This window comes from Monodelphis domestica, chromosome 6, assembly GCF_027887165.1.
Source record: "Monodelphis domestica isolate mMonDom1 chromosome 6, mMonDom1.pri, whole genome shotgun sequence".
In the NCBI taxonomy this organism is placed as follows: domain Eukaryota; kingdom Metazoa; phylum Chordata; class Mammalia; order Didelphimorphia; family Didelphidae; genus Monodelphis; species Monodelphis domestica.
The window spans coordinates 5,790,034-5,805,489 of NC_077232.1; the positions used below are offsets into that span (position 1 = coordinate 5,790,034).

Genomic DNA, 15,456 nt, shown 5'->3' on the forward strand with positions numbered 1-15,456 from the left:
GAACCCGAGGTCCTAGGTTCAAGTCTGGGTCCTCCCCCTCCCCCCGAGAGCTTGGCCAAGTTTCTTCCCTTCCGGGGCCTCCGTTTCTCCCGCTGTAAACTAGGTGGGGGAGGGGTTGGGAGGAAGGCGGTCTCTAGGTCCCTCCCGGTGCTGTGAATCCTCTCCCCACAGCTGGCTTACCCTCCCGATTTAGGGCTGCGGCTCCGCCGGCCCCCACCTCGAGTCGGGCTGGGGCACGGCGAGGGGCGGGGGCGGGAGGGTTTGAAGGTAGCGGGATCGTCTCTACGCTCCCTCCCGGCACTGAGAGTCCGCCTCCCCCCATTACGCTCCCTCCGGATTGAGGGCTGCCCTTGGCTTTACAAGTGAGGAAACTGAGGTCCGGGGAAAGGAGCGGCCTTGGGCAGCCAGAACTAGGGGTCGAGCGCGCTCGGCCGGGGGGGCCCACGTTCGGACCCCAGCTCTGGCGTCCGTCCCTCGGCCTCCTGGGTCCCAGCCGGCCCCTCCCCCGCCCCGCCCCGGCCCCTCCTCCTTCTCCCCTCCCTGGGCATCCTCGGTCACTTCCTGATTCCCGCTTCCTGCTTCCCAGAGTCGGGGATCCCGAGCCGTCCGCGTCCGCGCCGCTGGCCCGCTGGTAAGCTGGGGCGCCCCGGGCCCGGGATGGAGCGGGAGCGAGCCCGATTCTCCGGGGCCTAGGGAGGGGGCGATTCCTGGAACGTCCCCCCACTCCCGGACTGCAGAATCCCCCGAGGCCCCCCCCGGAGCCCCCTCCTGGCTCGCTGGACAGACTTTCCCATCGGGGCGGAAGGGCCATCGCCCCATTTTACGGGAAGGAAAACTGAGGCTCCGAGCGGGACGGAGCCCAGGCCAGAGAGTCCGAGTCAGCCCTGCAAAGCCAGGCGCTCCTCCTCCCGCCCCCACTCGCTGGGGAGTGGGGGGGGGGGGCAGAGAATCGAGGCAACTCTGCTCCTTTCTCCAGCCTCAGTTTCCCCATCTGTAAAACGAAAAGGTTGGCTTTGAAGAGCCCTAAGGCGCCTGCAGGGAGGAAGGCTGCCCAGGGATGGCCCCTCAGGGCCAGGCCCGGAGGGGGGGCCAGGCTCCATTTCTGCTTTTCTCCTCCAGACATGTCATTCCGAAAGGTGGTCAGACAGAGCAAGTTCCGGCATGTCTTCGGGCAGCCCGTCAAGAATGACCAGTGCTACGAGGACATCCGGGTGTCCCGAGTCACCTGGGACAGCACCTTCTGCGCTGTCAACCCCAAATTCCTGGCCATCATCGTGGAGGCCAGCGGTGGGGGCGCCTTCATGGTGCTGCCCCTGAGCAAGGTGGGCCGGAGGCAGCTGAAGGAGGGAGTGAGGGAGCGAGTGCATTCCAGGCCGATGCACAAACCCCGAGCTTGTGGAGAAGGGAAGTGCCGGGGCCTCGGGCAGTTCCTTCCGTCCCCGGACCCCTTGCCCCCGCTGGGTTTTCTAGGCAAGGATAACCAGAGTGGTTGGCTATATCTTTCTCCAGCTTATTTGACAGAGGAGGAAACTGAGGCAAACAGAGGGAAGGGACTTGCCCAGGGTCACACAACTACTAGGTGTCTGAGACCAGATTTGAACTCCTGGTGCCCGGTGGCGCCCCCTGGCCGCGCTGTGGGGAAATCAGCCAGCCAGGGAGGCCAGTCTGTATTTATGGGGCACTCGGTAATCCGTGCCTTATTGCAGGAGAACCCCAAGCCCAGAATAAAGGCTTCCTGCACCGTGGCCTGAGGGGGCGCTGGGGGGCCGTGTGACTGGCAGGAAGGGCAGACTCCAGCCTTGGACGCTTCCTGGCTGCGTGACCCTGGGCCAGTCACGTCATCCCGTTTGCCTCCATTTCCACATCTGTGCAATGGGCTGGAGGAGGCGATGGCCGAGCGCTCCCACGTCTGCCCAGAAAACCCGATGGGGTCCCGAAGAGTCGGACCCGGCAGAATGAGGGCCGTTCCGGGAAAGTCCGTCCCCTCGTGGGCGCCTCTTATCTAGACCTTGAGAAGGAAGCGGGAGGCTGGGCACGTGCCGGCCCGGCAGACCAGGAAACAAAGGGCCCAGCTATAAACAATTCCCCAAGGTCGCCCGGCTGCCAGGCGCGGCCGGGGCTCCCCTGACGTTGCCTTTCCTCCAGACGGGGCGCATCGACAAGTCGTACCCCACGGTCTGCGGGCACACCGGGCCCGTCCTAGACATCGACTGGTGTCCACACAACGATGAGGTCATCGCCAGCGGCTCCGAAGACTGCACGGTCATGGTGAGGGAGGGGCCGGGGACTTGGGGTACCGCGGGGGGAGGGGAGGGACCCTCCGAGACGCCTCCCGCTGACGCTCGGTCCCGGGGCGTCCCCGGCCCACAGGTCTGGCAGATCCCCGAGAACGGCCTGGTGACGCCCCTGACGGAGCCCGTGGTGGTCCTCGAGGGTCACTCCAAGAGAGTGGGCATTGTGACCTGGCACCCGACGGCCCGCAACGTCCTCCTCAGCGCAGGTCTGAGCCCCCCCCCCCTCCCCCCGCTGCCCTTAAGCAAAAAATTTCCCCAAATGGTCACGTGGAACCTCCTAGGTGGACTTGCATTCAGTAGGACCCGAATTCAAATCCTCCCTCAGGTGCTCCTTTAACTGAAGGAGCCGCTTCATCTCTTGGCCTCAGTGTCTTCTTCTGCTACTGTCCCTGCCTTGGGGTCATGGTGAAGATGCAGTGCCGAGGCCTGGCCTGGCCCCTGCGCTGCCCCCGGACCTTCCCCGCTCCCGTTTCCTCCTTTGTAAGAGGCCCCGAGGCCCGCACTGGCCGCTCTCGGGCAGCCTTGACCAGGCGGGTTGTAGCCCGTCCCCCTTCGACGCCGGGCAGACCTCCTCATGGCCCCATTTGCCAGATGGGATGAGCGAGGCCAAGAGGGGGACGGATTTCCCGGAGGCCACGCGGGGCGGGCGGCGGGCCGTGGCGCGGCCTCACGGCGGGACGGGCACCCGCAGGCTGCGACAACGTGGTGCTCATCTGGAACGTGGGCACGGCCGAGGAGCTGTACCGCCTGGCCGACCAGCACCCCGACCTCATCTACAACATCTGCTGGAACCGCAACGGGAGCCTCTTCTGCTCCGCGTGCAAGGACAAGAGCGTGCGCATCATCGACCCTCGCCGCGGCACCCTCGTGGCGGTAGGCGGGCGCCTGGGCGCCGTCCCGGAGCCCGACGATGACGGGCTCCGGGCTCCTGGGGGGCCGGGGGGCCTCGGGTGCAGGAGGGGTGCCCTGGGGCGGGGAGGGCAGCACCGTGTCCTGGGGGAGTCCTCCTCGGGCTCCTGGGGGGACCTGGGGTGCAAGGGGGGAGCCCTAGGGCAGGGAGGGTGGCGCCATGTCCTGGGGGAGTCCTCCTCGGGTTCCGGGGGGGACCTTGGGTGCAGGGGGGGAGCCCCGGGGAGGGGAGGGCTGGTGAAGGCGGCTCTGCGTCCCCAGGAGCGGGAGAAGGCCCACGAGGGAGCCCGGCCCATGCGGGCCATTTTCCTGGCCGACGGCAAAGTGTTCACCACGGGCTTCAGTCGGATGAGCGAGCGGCAGCTGGCGCTCTGGGACCCGGTGAGTGGAGGCTGCGCCGGGGCGCTTCTGGGGGCCGGGAGGGTCTCGCGCTGCTCCCGGGGGAGGCGGGGCTGAGCCCCCCCCCCATGTTGTGGGATGTGGGAGGGGACAGAGTGGCAGGCGCGGCTGCGGGGGGGACAGCCGGGCCTCAGAAGCCGGAGCGTCAGAGCCGTGGGGGGACAGACGGGAACGTGGAGGGGGGAGACCCGGAGAGCTCAGATCGGCAGCCGCGCCCCCCCCCAGCGGCGCTCACGCCCCGCCCCGCCCCGCGCAGGACAACCTGGAGGAGCCCATGGCGCTGCAGGAGCTGGACTCGAGCAACGGGGCTCTGCTGCCCTTCTACGACCCCGACACCGGCGTCATCTACGTCTGCGGCAAGGTGGGCCGGGCCGGGCCGGGCCGGGGAGGGCGGGCGGCCCCGCGGAGGCCCTGCAGAGGCCCCGGCCGCGTCCCTCACAGCCCGCTCGCTCGCCCTCCAGGGGGACTCCAGCATTCGCTACTTCGAGATCACGGCGGAGCCCCCCTACATCCACTTCCTGAACACCTTCACCAGCAAGGAGCCCCAGCGCGGCATGGGGCGCATGCCCAAGAGAGGCCTGGAAGTGAGCAAGTGCGAGATCGCCCGGTGAGCCTGGGGGGGCCGGGCTGGGGGGGTGCTGGGCTGGGCTGGGGGGGGGGAGCTTGGCTGGGGGGCCGGGCCGGGCTGGGGGGGCTGGGCTGGGGGGGCGGCTCACACCCCTTCTCCCCCCTCAGCTTCTACAAGCTCCACGAGCGGAAGTGTGAGCCCATCATCATGACGGTGCCCAGAAAGGTGAGTGGAGGCTCTCTCCAGCCCAGCCCGACGCCCGGGGCCTCCCCCACCCTCTCCGGCCCTCCAGCCCCTAGAAGGATGGGGCCGGGAAGGGAGAGAAGCCTTGGGGAGGCCCAGAGCCGGGAGGAAGGAGGCATTGGGGGGAGACGGATTTCCAGAAAAAACTTGAGAAACTCGGGGTGCGAGGCTGGACGGGGCTTCGGCGGCCTCCTTCCCCCTCGGCAGTCCTCACTGGGACTTTGTCCCGACCTTGAACCCAGATCTGCCCCTTTGCCATTCCCCCCATTACTCCTGGGACCGAAGAGAACGAGGGGAGCCCCTCTTCCCTAGAACCAGCCTTCAGGCACTCGAACCCAGAGCTCATGTCCCTCGTCTTCTCTCCTTCCTCGTGCCCCGGGCACGGCAGCAGCCCGTCCTCTGGACATCCCCCCAGGGATGGTCTCCCTGGGGCAGAATGCCAGAGCTGTCCCGGGGTGGCCCCCTTCCTGGAAGGCGATCCTGGAACAAGGGATCCTCGCCGCCTCGGAAGTCCCTCCCTCCCCCCGAGCCCCCATGATTGTGGGATGCCAAACGGGGCGGGGGGCAGTGCGCTCAGATGAGAAAGCTAGCGTGGAGGCAAAGGCGCGGAGGTGGGAAAGTGCCTGGTGCGGTCAGCCGTGGAGACATTAGACTCATCTGGAGTGGCAGAAGAGCAGCAAACATCCCGGTGGGGGGACGTCAGGGGCCCGGTGCCAGCCCAAGGCGCCTGGACCTCATGGCGGCTTCCCGGGGCAGAAGTGGGGGGGGGGGTCTCGGGCCCTGGCCGGAGGCTGAAGGGGCTCCCGGTGCCTAGCAGAGGCTCTCTCCGCCCGCAGTCAGACCTGTTCCAGGACGACCTGTACCCGGACACGGCGGGGCCCGAGGCCGCCCTGGAGGCCGAGGAGTGGGTGAGCGGCCGCGACGCCGAGCCGCTGCTCATCTCCCTGCGCGAAGCCTACGTGCCCAGCAAGCAGCGGGACCTCAAGGTCAGCCGGAAGAACGTCCTGGACAGCCGGGCGGCCGCGGCCTCGGCGCCCCCTCGGGCCGGAGCCTCCACGGCCGCCCCCCCCACCGCGCCGGTCAGCTCCCCGGGCGGCAGCGCGAGCAGCGGAGGCCTGGCCGGGGCCGGGGCCAGCGCCGGGGCCGGGGTACGTACCTCCCTTCCCGCTTGGCACGGGGCTGGTGGGGCGGCTCCGTGGATGGAGGGCCCGGCCTAGGGACGGGAGGTCCTGGGTTCCGATCCGACCTCGGGCGCCGCCTGGCCGGGTGACCCTGGCCGAGTCACCTCTCCCTCATGGCCGGCCCGGGAAGGGCTGGGAAGAAAGGCCTGGGGGGGGGGGGCTGGAATCGAGGGGGGCGGGGCTCCGCCTTAGCGGCCCCCCGGCCCCCCCGCAGGACTCTGGGAAGCTGGAAGAGGTCACCCGGGAGCTGCGGCTGCTCCGGACCCTGGTGAAGGAGCAGGGCGAGCGCATCGCCCGCCTGGAGGAGCAGCTGGGCCGCATGGAGAACGGCGACGTGTAGGCCCGGGTCCGAGCGCCAGAGCGCACCGGGCCGGCCGGGTCCTCTCCTGCCCCGGACGCGGGGCCAGCCGGGGCTCGAGCCGCCACAGCCCTCCGCGGCCGGCCGGGAGCAGGAAGCTTTTATACTTGTACGAGAATGAATTTTTATACTCCCCCCCCCGCGCGCCCCCCCCTCGGCTCCCCGCTGGAAGCTGGGCGGCCGCCTCTGTTTTCATTCCTAATAAAAACTTCTAAGAACGTGGCCTCGCCCTGCCCCTTGGGGTGCGGGGGGGGGTGGTGCGGGGGGGGGGGGCTCACTCCCTGGAAGGTCAGCGGAGGCCCGGGTTCAAGTGCTGGCGGGTAGCCAGACCCACATCCTGTCTGCGCCTTTTCCCTCATCCATTCGGGGGCCCTGCTGCCTGCTGCCCCGGCACCCCTCTAAACACACACCCTTCGCTTCTCTGCCCCACCTCGCCTCCCTTTTGTGGCTGGGCCCCCGGACTCCTGGGTCCCTTTGGGGGCCGCTGCTCCCTGCGGCCATTGCAAGCCGTCCCGTCGGGCCTCGTCGCGGCCCCAAGTGCCCCCTCCTCGTCCAGCGTGCCTGGCTTTAAGCCCCTCCCCCGTCTTGGGGTCCATCCTGGGCCTGAGGCCACGCTGGAGCCCAGGAGCTCCCTCTGGGCCTGGCTAGCTGGAGGCCAGGGCTGAGCCGCCCCTCCTGGGGGGCTGAGCCAGGCGCCCCCCCTCGGCCTCGACCTCCCGAGCAGCCCCACCTCGCTGCCTCGGGGAGGGGGTGGGCGAGACAGGAAGCCGGAAGCCCCAGGGCGCGCCGAGGCCGGTGCCTGCCTGCCTCCCTCGCCCAGTCGCCCACCCCAGGCTGTCCTGGCCGGAGCTCCTGACGGACGCCGGAGCAGCGGAGGCCCAGCGCGGGGACGAGGCCAGATGGTGAGTGGGGAGGAGGCTGGGAAGGGGAAGTGGCCGCGGCCCTGCGGCCCCCGCTGTCTCTGCCCCGGATGCCCGTCTGCTGCCTGGTCTCAGAATCCGCTCCGGGCAGAAGCGCGCTAAGGACCAGGCCTGGGGCTTTCGGGACTGGCCCAGGGTCACATTTGAACCCAGGACCTCCAGCTCCAGCCCTGGCTCTGCCTCGCTGCCCCCTCAGGGCGTCCTGTGGGCCTGCTCTGGGACTGCCCGGTATTCCCGCGCTGCAGCTCACCCAGGGGAAGGGACTGGCCCAAGGTCACGCGGCCAGACCGAGGCACAAGCCGGGCTGAGCCCGCGTTTTCCCGACGCTCAGGCTGGGCTCGGGGCGTCCGTCCCCACGCGGGTGCCTCTCCCGGGCGGCCGCGGTGAGGTGGGGGCGGGGGGGAGGGGCTCTGCTCGTTCTGCTCATCCTGCAGAGGCGCCCAGCTGCAGCGCCTTCACCTGCTCCATTCCGACCGCAGGCTTCCTCTAGCAGCTTCAGTCACTCGCTGGCCTCACGGGGGAGGAAGTGCTGAGCAGAGCTTGGGGAAAGGCCCGAATGGGGAAGCGGGACCCGGGCCAGGTGCAGCCCCGAGACCGGCGTGGGGGCGCCCCAGGGAGCCGCCCGCCGGGTCTGTGTCCCGTTCAGCCCCGTCTAGCGGAGAACAGCCCCCCGGCACCGCCCCTCCCTGCCCCCCTTTTACAGAGGAAGAAACCGAGGCTGAGTGGGCTTGCCAGGGCGGGAGGAGGCAGCCAGGCCGTCCTGGATCCTTGAGGAAGCCCCCCTCGCCCCCCAGCCCGGACGCCACCCCCAGACCTCTTGTCTCCGTCCCGCGAGGTCATATGGCCCCCATTCGACAGATGGGAGCACTGAGGCTGGGGCAGGAGCTGGGCTCCATTCCCGTGACGTCCCCACCCAAAGGCCCCTCCACTCTGCCCTCCCTCTTGCAGGCTCTGCCCAGGCTCGGGGGCCTGATGGCGCTGGCATGCGTGCCGGGGGCGCTGGCCTCCGAAGACAGAGGCTCCCACAGCTCGGTCACCGTGGTCCTGCTGGTGCTGCTGCTGCTCATCCTACTGGCAGGCTTGGCCCTGGCCTGGTATCACCTCAGCCGGGAGTCGGGGGGCTACTACCACCCCAGCCGCCTGGGCACCTCCCTGTGGGGCCAGGCTCGCCGGCTGCTGCGCGCCACAGGGGTGACCCGCTGGCTCCAAGGGCCGGCCGTCGAAGAGCTTCAGGACAGCATGGAAAAGCAGGAGGAGGAGGAGGAGGAGGACGAGGGAGAGGCCCAGCCCTGCCAGGAGGCCCAGGGAGCGGTGGACGGGGCCTCAGAGAGCCCGGGGGAAGCCCAGGGAGAAGCCTGCCCCGAGCAGAGGAAAGGCAGCGGCCCCCAGCCCGAGCCCGGCACCTCCTCTGAGGGCAGTGCCGAGGCCCTGCTGAGCGACCTCCATGCCTTTTCAGGGACAGCAGCCTGGGAGGATGGCGCGGGGGCCGAGAGGGGCCTCAGCGTCACTGCGCTCTAGGCCTCCGCTTCTGCCAGCCTCGCCACCGTGGGGTACACGGGCCTCCCCCAGCCTCCCCCGGGCCCAGCCCGGCCTGCCCACATCCCCAGAGCACAGCAATGCCCGTCCCTCTGCGCCTGGTCCCCTCGCACCCGTCAAGGCCATCCCAGCCTCGCTGCCCTTGTAGACGTGTGGGTAAAAGGATGAGGACGGAGCAGCCTCCCCCCTGGAAATAAAGATGCCCACACTGGACTCCTCGTGTCCTTCCAGCGCGCCCAGCCCCTCCCCTCTCCTGCCCACTCCTCGCCAGGCGGCGCCCCGCCACACCCTCCCAGGAAAGGAAGAGGCCCCAGAGTGCCATGATTCAGGTCATTTAATTTCCTAAAAGATACAAGCAGCTGAGGGCCGGGAGAAGGGCACTCACTCACTGCTCCCTGAGGCTGCAGCCTGGTAGTCCTGGAGCAGTCAGTTCCCATGATTCTGTGCAGAAGGCGCCCTCCTCCCCAGGCCCAAGGGCACTTTGCTTATCCCTGACTTTCCAGCCCGGCCCAAGGGGCCTACAGCACTGCACTTCCAGGCCAATCCCAAGAGGTGAAGGGGTGGCCGGGGCCAGCCAGCGTCCTCCCTTTCCTAGCGTCCAGAACGCCCCCGGCCCTTCTTGGACTTCTTGCCAGTGGGAGTCCGGATGGGCAGGGGGGCCGAGCTGACGGGAGGTGGAGGTGGAGGAGGGGGTAGCTCCATGGACTCTGCTGGGCCAGCGCTGGCTCGAAACCCTTCAAAGGGTGAGAATTTCAAGGGGCTGAAGAAGAAAGGGGGGTAAAGTCACCGTCAGAGGCCCGGGTGTTTGTGGACTCAGTCTAGGCCGAGCCTTCCCTTCTCCCCTCACTAGGCCGGTGTACCTGATGGGGGTCCGAGGACTGCTGTTGAGGCGTCGGGGGGAGCGCAGTTTGGGTTGGAACGAGAAGCCTTCCTTGATGCCCTCCAGGACAGAGGGGGCCACGTAGGTGAAGCCCTAGCAGATGGCAGCAGGAGGTGAATTACTCTCTCCTGCTCCCAGCACCACTTGGCCTCCCTTGTTCCTCAACCCGCCCCAAATGCCAACGAGGGCTCCTCACCAAGAAAGCCTGGTTGGCGCTGTCACTGAGGGACATGTCATCGGGGCTGTCCACGGGCGTCTGCCTCGTGAAACGGGTGTCAAACTGGCTCACGTCCTCTTCAGACTGCTGCAGTGAGCGAAGGATGGGACGGCAGGGGTCAGGGGTACACAGAGGAGGGCTCAGGGGACCCCGATGCCCGCCCCCTCCCATACGCTCCACACTCACCAAGCAGGGCCGGAAGGGGGGGTCTACTTGTCGGGCCAAGAGGTCTTCCCAATTGATATGGCGGAAGAAAGGGTGTTTCTGTAGACAGAGAACCTGCCCATGAAGGCCAGCTCCCCCATGCCAGACCCAACAGTCCTGCCCCCTGGCAGAATGCGCTTGCTACCCCCCAATTCCAGGCCATTCAGGCGACATGTATGAACCTACTATGCACCAGACAAAAAAAGCTCCAGCAGAAGCTTGTATATGGGGAGAGGGGAGCGGAATGCCAGCTGTACAGTACCGAGAAATCGCTGCAGGTGGGAAACAGGCCTAAGAGCTACGAGGACCTATGGGGAAGGCTTGTGGGAGGGAGCAAAGAGCCAGGGGTAGCCAGCTGACTTGAGGAAGGAACATATTCTAAGAACAGAGAATAGCCTGTCACGGGCCCAGAGAGCACGTCCTGTGCAAACAGCAGCCGGTAGGCCAGCCTGCCTGCAATGGAGCATGCTCAAGGGGAATTAACACGAAATGCATCTGGGAATACAGGCGAGCCTGGGGGGTGGAGAGGGAGGAGCTTTCCAACTGAGAAGTCTATAGCAATAGGGAGGCATTGAAGGTATCTGAGGGAGAAGGGCACTGCAGTCAGATCTCTTGGCATCTCAGTGGTCCCTGTGAGAACAAGTAGCCCTCGAACTCAAACCCTCACCACAAGGGAGGCATCACCCACCTGCACATCAGCTACATCCCCAGGCCCACCCCCAAGCCGCTGGCTGGGATTTCGCTTCAAAAACTAGGGAAGGAAAAGAGAAAAAAAGTGTGAGGTTGGGGGTGAAGGTCAGCACTTGGGAGAATCAGAGGTGCTCTGAACTGGGAGAGATGGCAGCCTCCACCTGAAGAGGCTCTTCCTCTGCAATCCCCCTGATGAAGCAGGCCAACCTTCAACCCAGGCCTCCAGGGGTGGCCCTGATCCAATGGCCGGTCCCTCTGGGCTCCCAGGCTGTCCAAGGTTCTGCCTCTTCCAGGGCCACCCATTTCTACCCCTTTCCAGCTGGACAATAACTGACATCTCCTGGTGCTTCCAAGCTGGCAAAGCATTTTGTTAGTAGCTTATCTCATCTAAGCCTCAATAGCCCTATGGGGTAATGGCAGCCGGGTATCATTGTGTCCATTTTCTACACATGGATACTGAGGCTCTGAGGTAACACTTGTAGCAAAAGTGAGATTGGACCAGCACCAGACTTGCTCTTCCACAGGCCCTCTGTCTCTGGTCCAGGAAGGGTTGTCATGGATCTCAGGACTCCACTCTCCCTTTCTGGAAGTGGACGGGTCTTGGGAGTCTGGAGTTCTGGGTTCAGATCCCACCTCTGACCCTTACTTAGCTGTGTAACTCATGTGTTCATGCAGAGAGCTGGACTGGGGCCCTCTAAACTCTAAACCTGTGATCCTAGGAGCAGGCCTGGGGTCCCTTCTCACCACCCATGATCAGGGTGGATGGGTCAGAGATGGGGAAGATGGTGACCCCTGCAGAAGGCAGAAGAGGCACACCTGAAATGCCTGACAGCCCCTTCCTATGCTGGAGTCACCCACACTGGGGCCACCCGGAGAGGCCAGGAGTCCAACCTGGCCTTTACAGAGAAGGAAGCTCAAGCCCAGGAAGAGAGGGACTTGCCCAGGGTCACCCGCCTGGCCAGTGAGGGGAGAGCAGAGAGCCCAGGCCCAGGGCTTTCCCCCAGGCTATGGGCAGGGGGCATCCCAAGCAGGAAGCCCAAGAAGGGTAAAGCAGGCTGGAAATGGCCACGCGGCCAGCCCCACCTTCTTGAGGAGGTCCCGTGCATCTGGGGTGAGGTAGGCTGGCAGTGCCAGCTTTGCCCTGAGGATCTTGTCAATGGTTTTCTTTCGATTCTCTGCAGTGAAGGGCGGCTGGAGAAGGCAAACAGCAGACAGGGGACATTGGCTACTGCCGCCTTCCCAGCCAGCTCTCTTCGCTCGTCCCCATGCCCGCCCCATAAGAAGATGGCAACTTGCCGATCCAGTGAGCATGTCATACATCAGGGCGCCCAGGCTCCACCAGTCCACTGCCCGGTTGTGGCCACTGCGGGTGAGGATCTCTGGGGCCCTGGAACAGGGAAAGGCCACCCGGCCATCAGGCCCCTGCCAGCTAACCCTCCTCCCTGCCCTGCTCTCCCTCTGGGCCCTCCCTCCTCACATGTACTCGATGGTGCCGCAGAACGTGTGAGTGACGGAGCCCTCATGGATGGACTCCTTACACAGGCCGAAATCTGTCAACTTGATGTGGCCTGGGGAAGAGGGCAGGCAGGCAGGGTCAGTCAACAAACATCCCCTACGTGTCTGCTGTCCCTGCCCTCCAGCAGGCGCCTCCATCCTACGCAGGCACAGCACGTGCCCCAACAAGGAAATGGGCTCTGAGGCGCCACTCCCGACCCACAACTTGGAGGAGAGGAAGAAGAGGCTCTTGCAGTCTGTAATGGCAAGACTACAGGAGTCTGAGCCTCTCTTCAAACCCATCCAGGTGGCTCAGCGGATAGAGATGGCAGTTCAGATCTAACCTCAGGACACTTTCCGGCTGTGAGACCCTGGGCAAGTCACTTGACCTCCTTCCTAGTCTTCTGCCTTGGTGCTAATATAATACACAGTATTGACTCCAAGAAGGAAGGGAAGGTGTTAAACAAGCTGGGTGGCTCTTTGGAGAGGGGAGGGAACACTTGGGAAGAGGGAGAATCACGCAGGCTGGGAGCTCCTGAAGGCAGGAACCCAACTTTGGTTTCCTTTGTGCCAGCTCAGTTTTCAGAGGGAGGGCCAAGGCGGAGTCACTGCCAGTAACAAGGGCCCGGATCCCTCTCCCAGGAGAGGCCTGGGCGCCCCCTTCCCCAGGCTGTCCCCCCTACACTTGCACACACGCACACACACTTGTACACGTGCATACTTGCACACGCACGCACACACCTTGGCTGCTCAACATGATGTTTTCAGGCTTCAGGTCCCGGTAGATGATGCCCTGGGAGTGCAGGTGGCCCAGGGCCAGGGTGATCTCCCCCAGGTAGAAACTGCACAGATAGACCACAGGGAAGGGTGAGGGGCGGCCCCAGGGCACCCCCCAGCCGCTCCCCACCTCGCCGGCAGAGCTGTGCAGGGCATCCAGTCACCCACCAGGCCGTGTCCTCCATGAAGATCCCCTCGCGCTCCAGCTGCATGAAGAGCTCTCCTCCTGGAACACAAAGAGGCCTTCGATGTGTGACCCTGGACCAGTCACTCCCCATTGGGCCTCGGTTCGGCCACAAAGGAGCCCGGGGCCTCCCTCCTCTTCAGGGCAGGGCCGGCCTCAGGCCTATGGGGGATGGACGCCCCTCTGGATGGGGTGCTGGGGCGGGGAGGGGCCTTACCACTGAGGCACTCCAGAATGAGATAGAGCTTGCCGCGGGTCTGGAAGGCATACACCAGCTCCACGATGAAGGGGTGCCTCACCGCCTCCAGGATGCTCCGCTCTGCCCGCGTGTGGGCTGTGTCCTTGGCGTTGCGCATAATTTTTGCCTGGGGAAGGGAAGGGAAGGGAAGAGTGGCCTCACTGGCCCCCCCAGACCCACCCCTGCCACCGCCAGGGCCCAGGCTGGCAACTCACTTTTCTCAGCACTTTCATGGCGAATATTTTCCCCACATTGGTGCCCTGTACCTTCCGGACCTGGAAAACCTGGAGAAGGCGGGAAGGGCGTGGGAAGGGGGCCCTTGTCAGGACGCCCCCCCCAGCCTCGAAGGCTGCCCTCCAGCAAGATGCCCTCCCGGGCGGCCCATACCTTGCCGTAGCCTCCTTTGCCCAGGACTCGGAGCAGCTCAAAGCAGTGCGGGCCGATGCGCTCGGGGCTCTGATTCACAGAGGCCTCGGACAACTCCACTTCCTCATAGTGTCCGGCGGGCCTGTGGGCACACCTTCGTGGGCCGAGGCCTCGGGCCGCCCACCCCCCTCCAGCAACCCAACGTCCCCCTGCCTTCCCCTGCCCAGCCCTGCCCTGCCCTACTCACTCCAAGCCGGCCGTCCTCAAGTCCAGGTCGGCATCCTAGGAGAGAAAGCCCCGGTCAGCGGAGGCCTCCGGCAGGACCCCGAGGTGACAAGCCGGAGACCGAGGCAGCGCCAGACTGGGACTCCCGACACTTACTACTGTGACCCTGGGAGGGGCGCTACCTGCCTCAGTTTCCTCCGCAGCGAACCTCTTCTCTCCGCTCTACAGCAGGGCTCCCCATAGCCCATGAGAGGTCGGACAACGGAGAGGGGGAGGCAGCTGATCCAGGCAATGGGCAAGGGAGCGGGGAGAGGCAGGAAGGCTGGGCCGGGGTCCGGGAAGGGTAAGTCTGGGGAGGGGAGGGGAGGGGAGAGCACTGGGAGTCCTGGCTGCAGGGGCTGAAGGAGGCCAAGGATCAGGCGTTCGGGGAGCTGAAGGAAGAGGGCCTGGAGAGAGGGGAGGCGGGCGGGGAAGGGCACCGCACAGCCAGGCGGAGAGCTTCGGGAAGCAGAAGCTTACAGGGGAGAGCCCGGGATGTGGGAGCCCAGAGGGCGGGCGGGCTCTCGGAATGCAGAACGAGGACTCTCAGAGGTGGAGTGTTGGAAGCAGAGAGAACCCAGGCTCCGCCCCTATCCCCGGACCCCTGACGCCCAGCGGCCGCGCTCCCACACCGGTAAACTGAGGCCCGGGGCGCCTTACCGCGGGGCTGAGTTCCGGCTCGCCGTCTCCCTCGCTGCCCTCTTCCGTCTCCAGGTCGATGTCAAACACGGCCGCCATGGCAGCCCGGGCCCGGGCGCCGGCCCCCCGCCCCCCGCGCGTCCCTGCGTGAGGGCGTCACGGCCCCCCCCCCCCCCCCGAGCGGGCCAGCCGGCTCCGTCACCTCCCGCCGCCCACACGGCCGGAAAGGAGGCGGTGCCTTTCCCGGGGGCTTGTGGGAGTTAAAGAGTTCAACGTGACCCCGTGGGCCCGGCGGGGGACAGCGTCTCCCCTCTCACCAGCCCCCTTCGGGAGGGTCGCTTCCCGTTCCCTGGGCCCCCACAGGCTCCCCGCGGGCAGGTCCAGGTCTTTCCCGGCGGTCCCAGGCCGGCAGGTCGCAGCCCCGGGGCGAGGGCAGGGCCCGGAGGAGTTCGCCCAGCCGGCGTCTCCCAGCCGAAGGTGCGGACCTGCTCTGCCGCCTCGGAGTCAGGCGACCTGCTCTTGAAGGAGGCCCGGCGCTCCACGGGGCGGGGGCGGGGGCGCAGTCCGTCCACACGCCCCTCTTAAGTACTTGAACCCTTGACTTTTGGGAGGGGCCCAGCCCTTTCGGGATGCTCCCTCCGAGCCGGAGGAGGGGAGGTGTCAGCGCAGGAGGGGCGGTTTCCTCAGGACACTGACTTGTCCGCCTTCATTTATGCAATTATGAAATGGGGGCACGCACGCATGCCAGCTTGTTTGGGTGCTCGCAGGGAGGGGCCTTCAGGGCTCAACAACAGGGCCACTGAGGCAGACCTGGAGGGGGATGGGAGATGGTGAAAGGAGGCCGGGAGAGCCTGTGCCACCCGGGCCTCGGCAGCACCGATCTGATGGGTGGAGGAGGGCTGCGGGGGAGGGGCTGGCGTTTGAGGGCTCCGTCCAGGGTTTGGGGGGGAAAACAGACTAACTCCTCCTAGCTGGGCCACTCCAAACCGTTACCTTCGTCTTAGAATCCAAACCCGGGATTGGTTCTGAGGCAAAAAGAACAGAAGTAAGGCCTAGACAATGGGGGTTAAGTGACTTGCCCAGGGTCACACAGCT

At 66.1% G+C, this 15,456-nt stretch overlaps 3 protein-coding genes across 3 annotated transcripts; 2 read left to right on the forward strand and 1 right to left on the reverse strand.

The window, feature by feature from the left end:
• Positions 1–499: 499 nt before the first annotated feature.
• CORO1B (coronin 1B) lies at positions 500–6,174 on the forward strand. Its single transcript, XM_056801209.1, has 11 exons — positions 500–631; positions 1,120–1,322; positions 2,146–2,268; positions 2,371–2,500; positions 2,986–3,167; positions 3,465–3,584; positions 3,859–3,963; positions 4,064–4,209; positions 4,338–4,395; positions 5,250–5,561; positions 5,809–6,174. The coding sequence occupies exons 2-11, from the start codon at positions 1,122–1,124 to the stop codon at positions 5,932–5,934; spliced, it is 1,503 nt and encodes a 500-aa protein (XP_056657187.1). The 5' UTR covers positions 500–631; positions 1,120–1,121; the 3' UTR covers positions 5,935–6,174.
• Positions 6,175–6,256: 82 nt separating this feature from the next.
• PTPRCAP (protein tyrosine phosphatase receptor type C associated protein) lies at positions 6,257–8,621 on the forward strand. The gene is made up of 2 exons (XM_056801210.1): positions 6,257–6,854; positions 7,821–8,621. The coding sequence occupies exons 1-2, from the start codon at positions 6,852–6,854 to the stop codon at positions 8,388–8,390; spliced, it is 573 nt and encodes a 190-aa protein (XP_056657188.1). The 5' UTR covers positions 6,257–6,851; the 3' UTR covers positions 8,391–8,621.
• Positions 8,622–8,724: 103 nt separating this feature from the next.
• On the reverse strand, positions 8,725–14,534 carry RPS6KB2 (ribosomal protein S6 kinase B2). The gene is made up of 15 exons (XM_056801211.1): positions 14,383–14,534; positions 13,706–13,740; positions 13,480–13,600; positions 13,308–13,376; positions 13,072–13,219; positions 12,839–12,896; positions 12,635–12,735; positions 11,877–11,967; positions 11,696–11,786; positions 11,483–11,590; positions 10,398–10,460; positions 9,692–9,769; positions 9,485–9,592; positions 9,269–9,381; positions 8,725–9,168 (listed from the first exon to the last, which is right to left on the reverse strand). The coding sequence occupies exons 1-15, from the start codon at positions 14,458–14,460 to the stop codon at positions 9,000–9,002; spliced, it is 1,431 nt and encodes a 476-aa protein (XP_056657189.1). The 5' UTR covers positions 14,461–14,534; the 3' UTR covers positions 8,725–8,999.
• Positions 14,535–15,456: the final 922 nt, after the last annotated feature.

Bases quoted from the DNA above. Each gene is read 5' to 3' on its own strand.
- CORO1B (XM_056801209.1), top strand. From the start codon at position 1,122: ATGTCATTCCGAAAGGTGGTCAGACAGAGCAAGTTCCGGCATGTCTTC. The intron at 1,323-2,145 runs GTGGGCCGGAGG...CCTTTCCTCCAG, and splicing joins TGGTGCTGCCCCTGAGCAAG to ACGGGGCGCATCGACAAGTC. The intron at 3,964-4,063 runs GTGGGCCGGGCC...CTCGCCCTCCAG, and splicing joins TCATCTACGTCTGCGGCAAG to GGGGACTCCAGCATTCGCTA.
- RPS6KB2 (XM_056801211.1), bottom strand. From the start codon at position 14,460: ATGGCGGCCGTGTTTGACATCGACCTGGAGACGGAAGAGGGCAGCGAG. The intron at 12,897-13,071 runs GTAAGGCCCCTC...TTTGTGTTCCAG, and splicing joins CATTCTGGAGTGCCTCAGTG to GAGGAGAGCTCTTCATGCAG. The intron at 11,591-11,695 runs GCAAGTTGCCAT...TGCCTTCTCCAG, and splicing joins ATGACATGCTCACTGGATCG to CCGCCCTTCACTGCAGAGAA.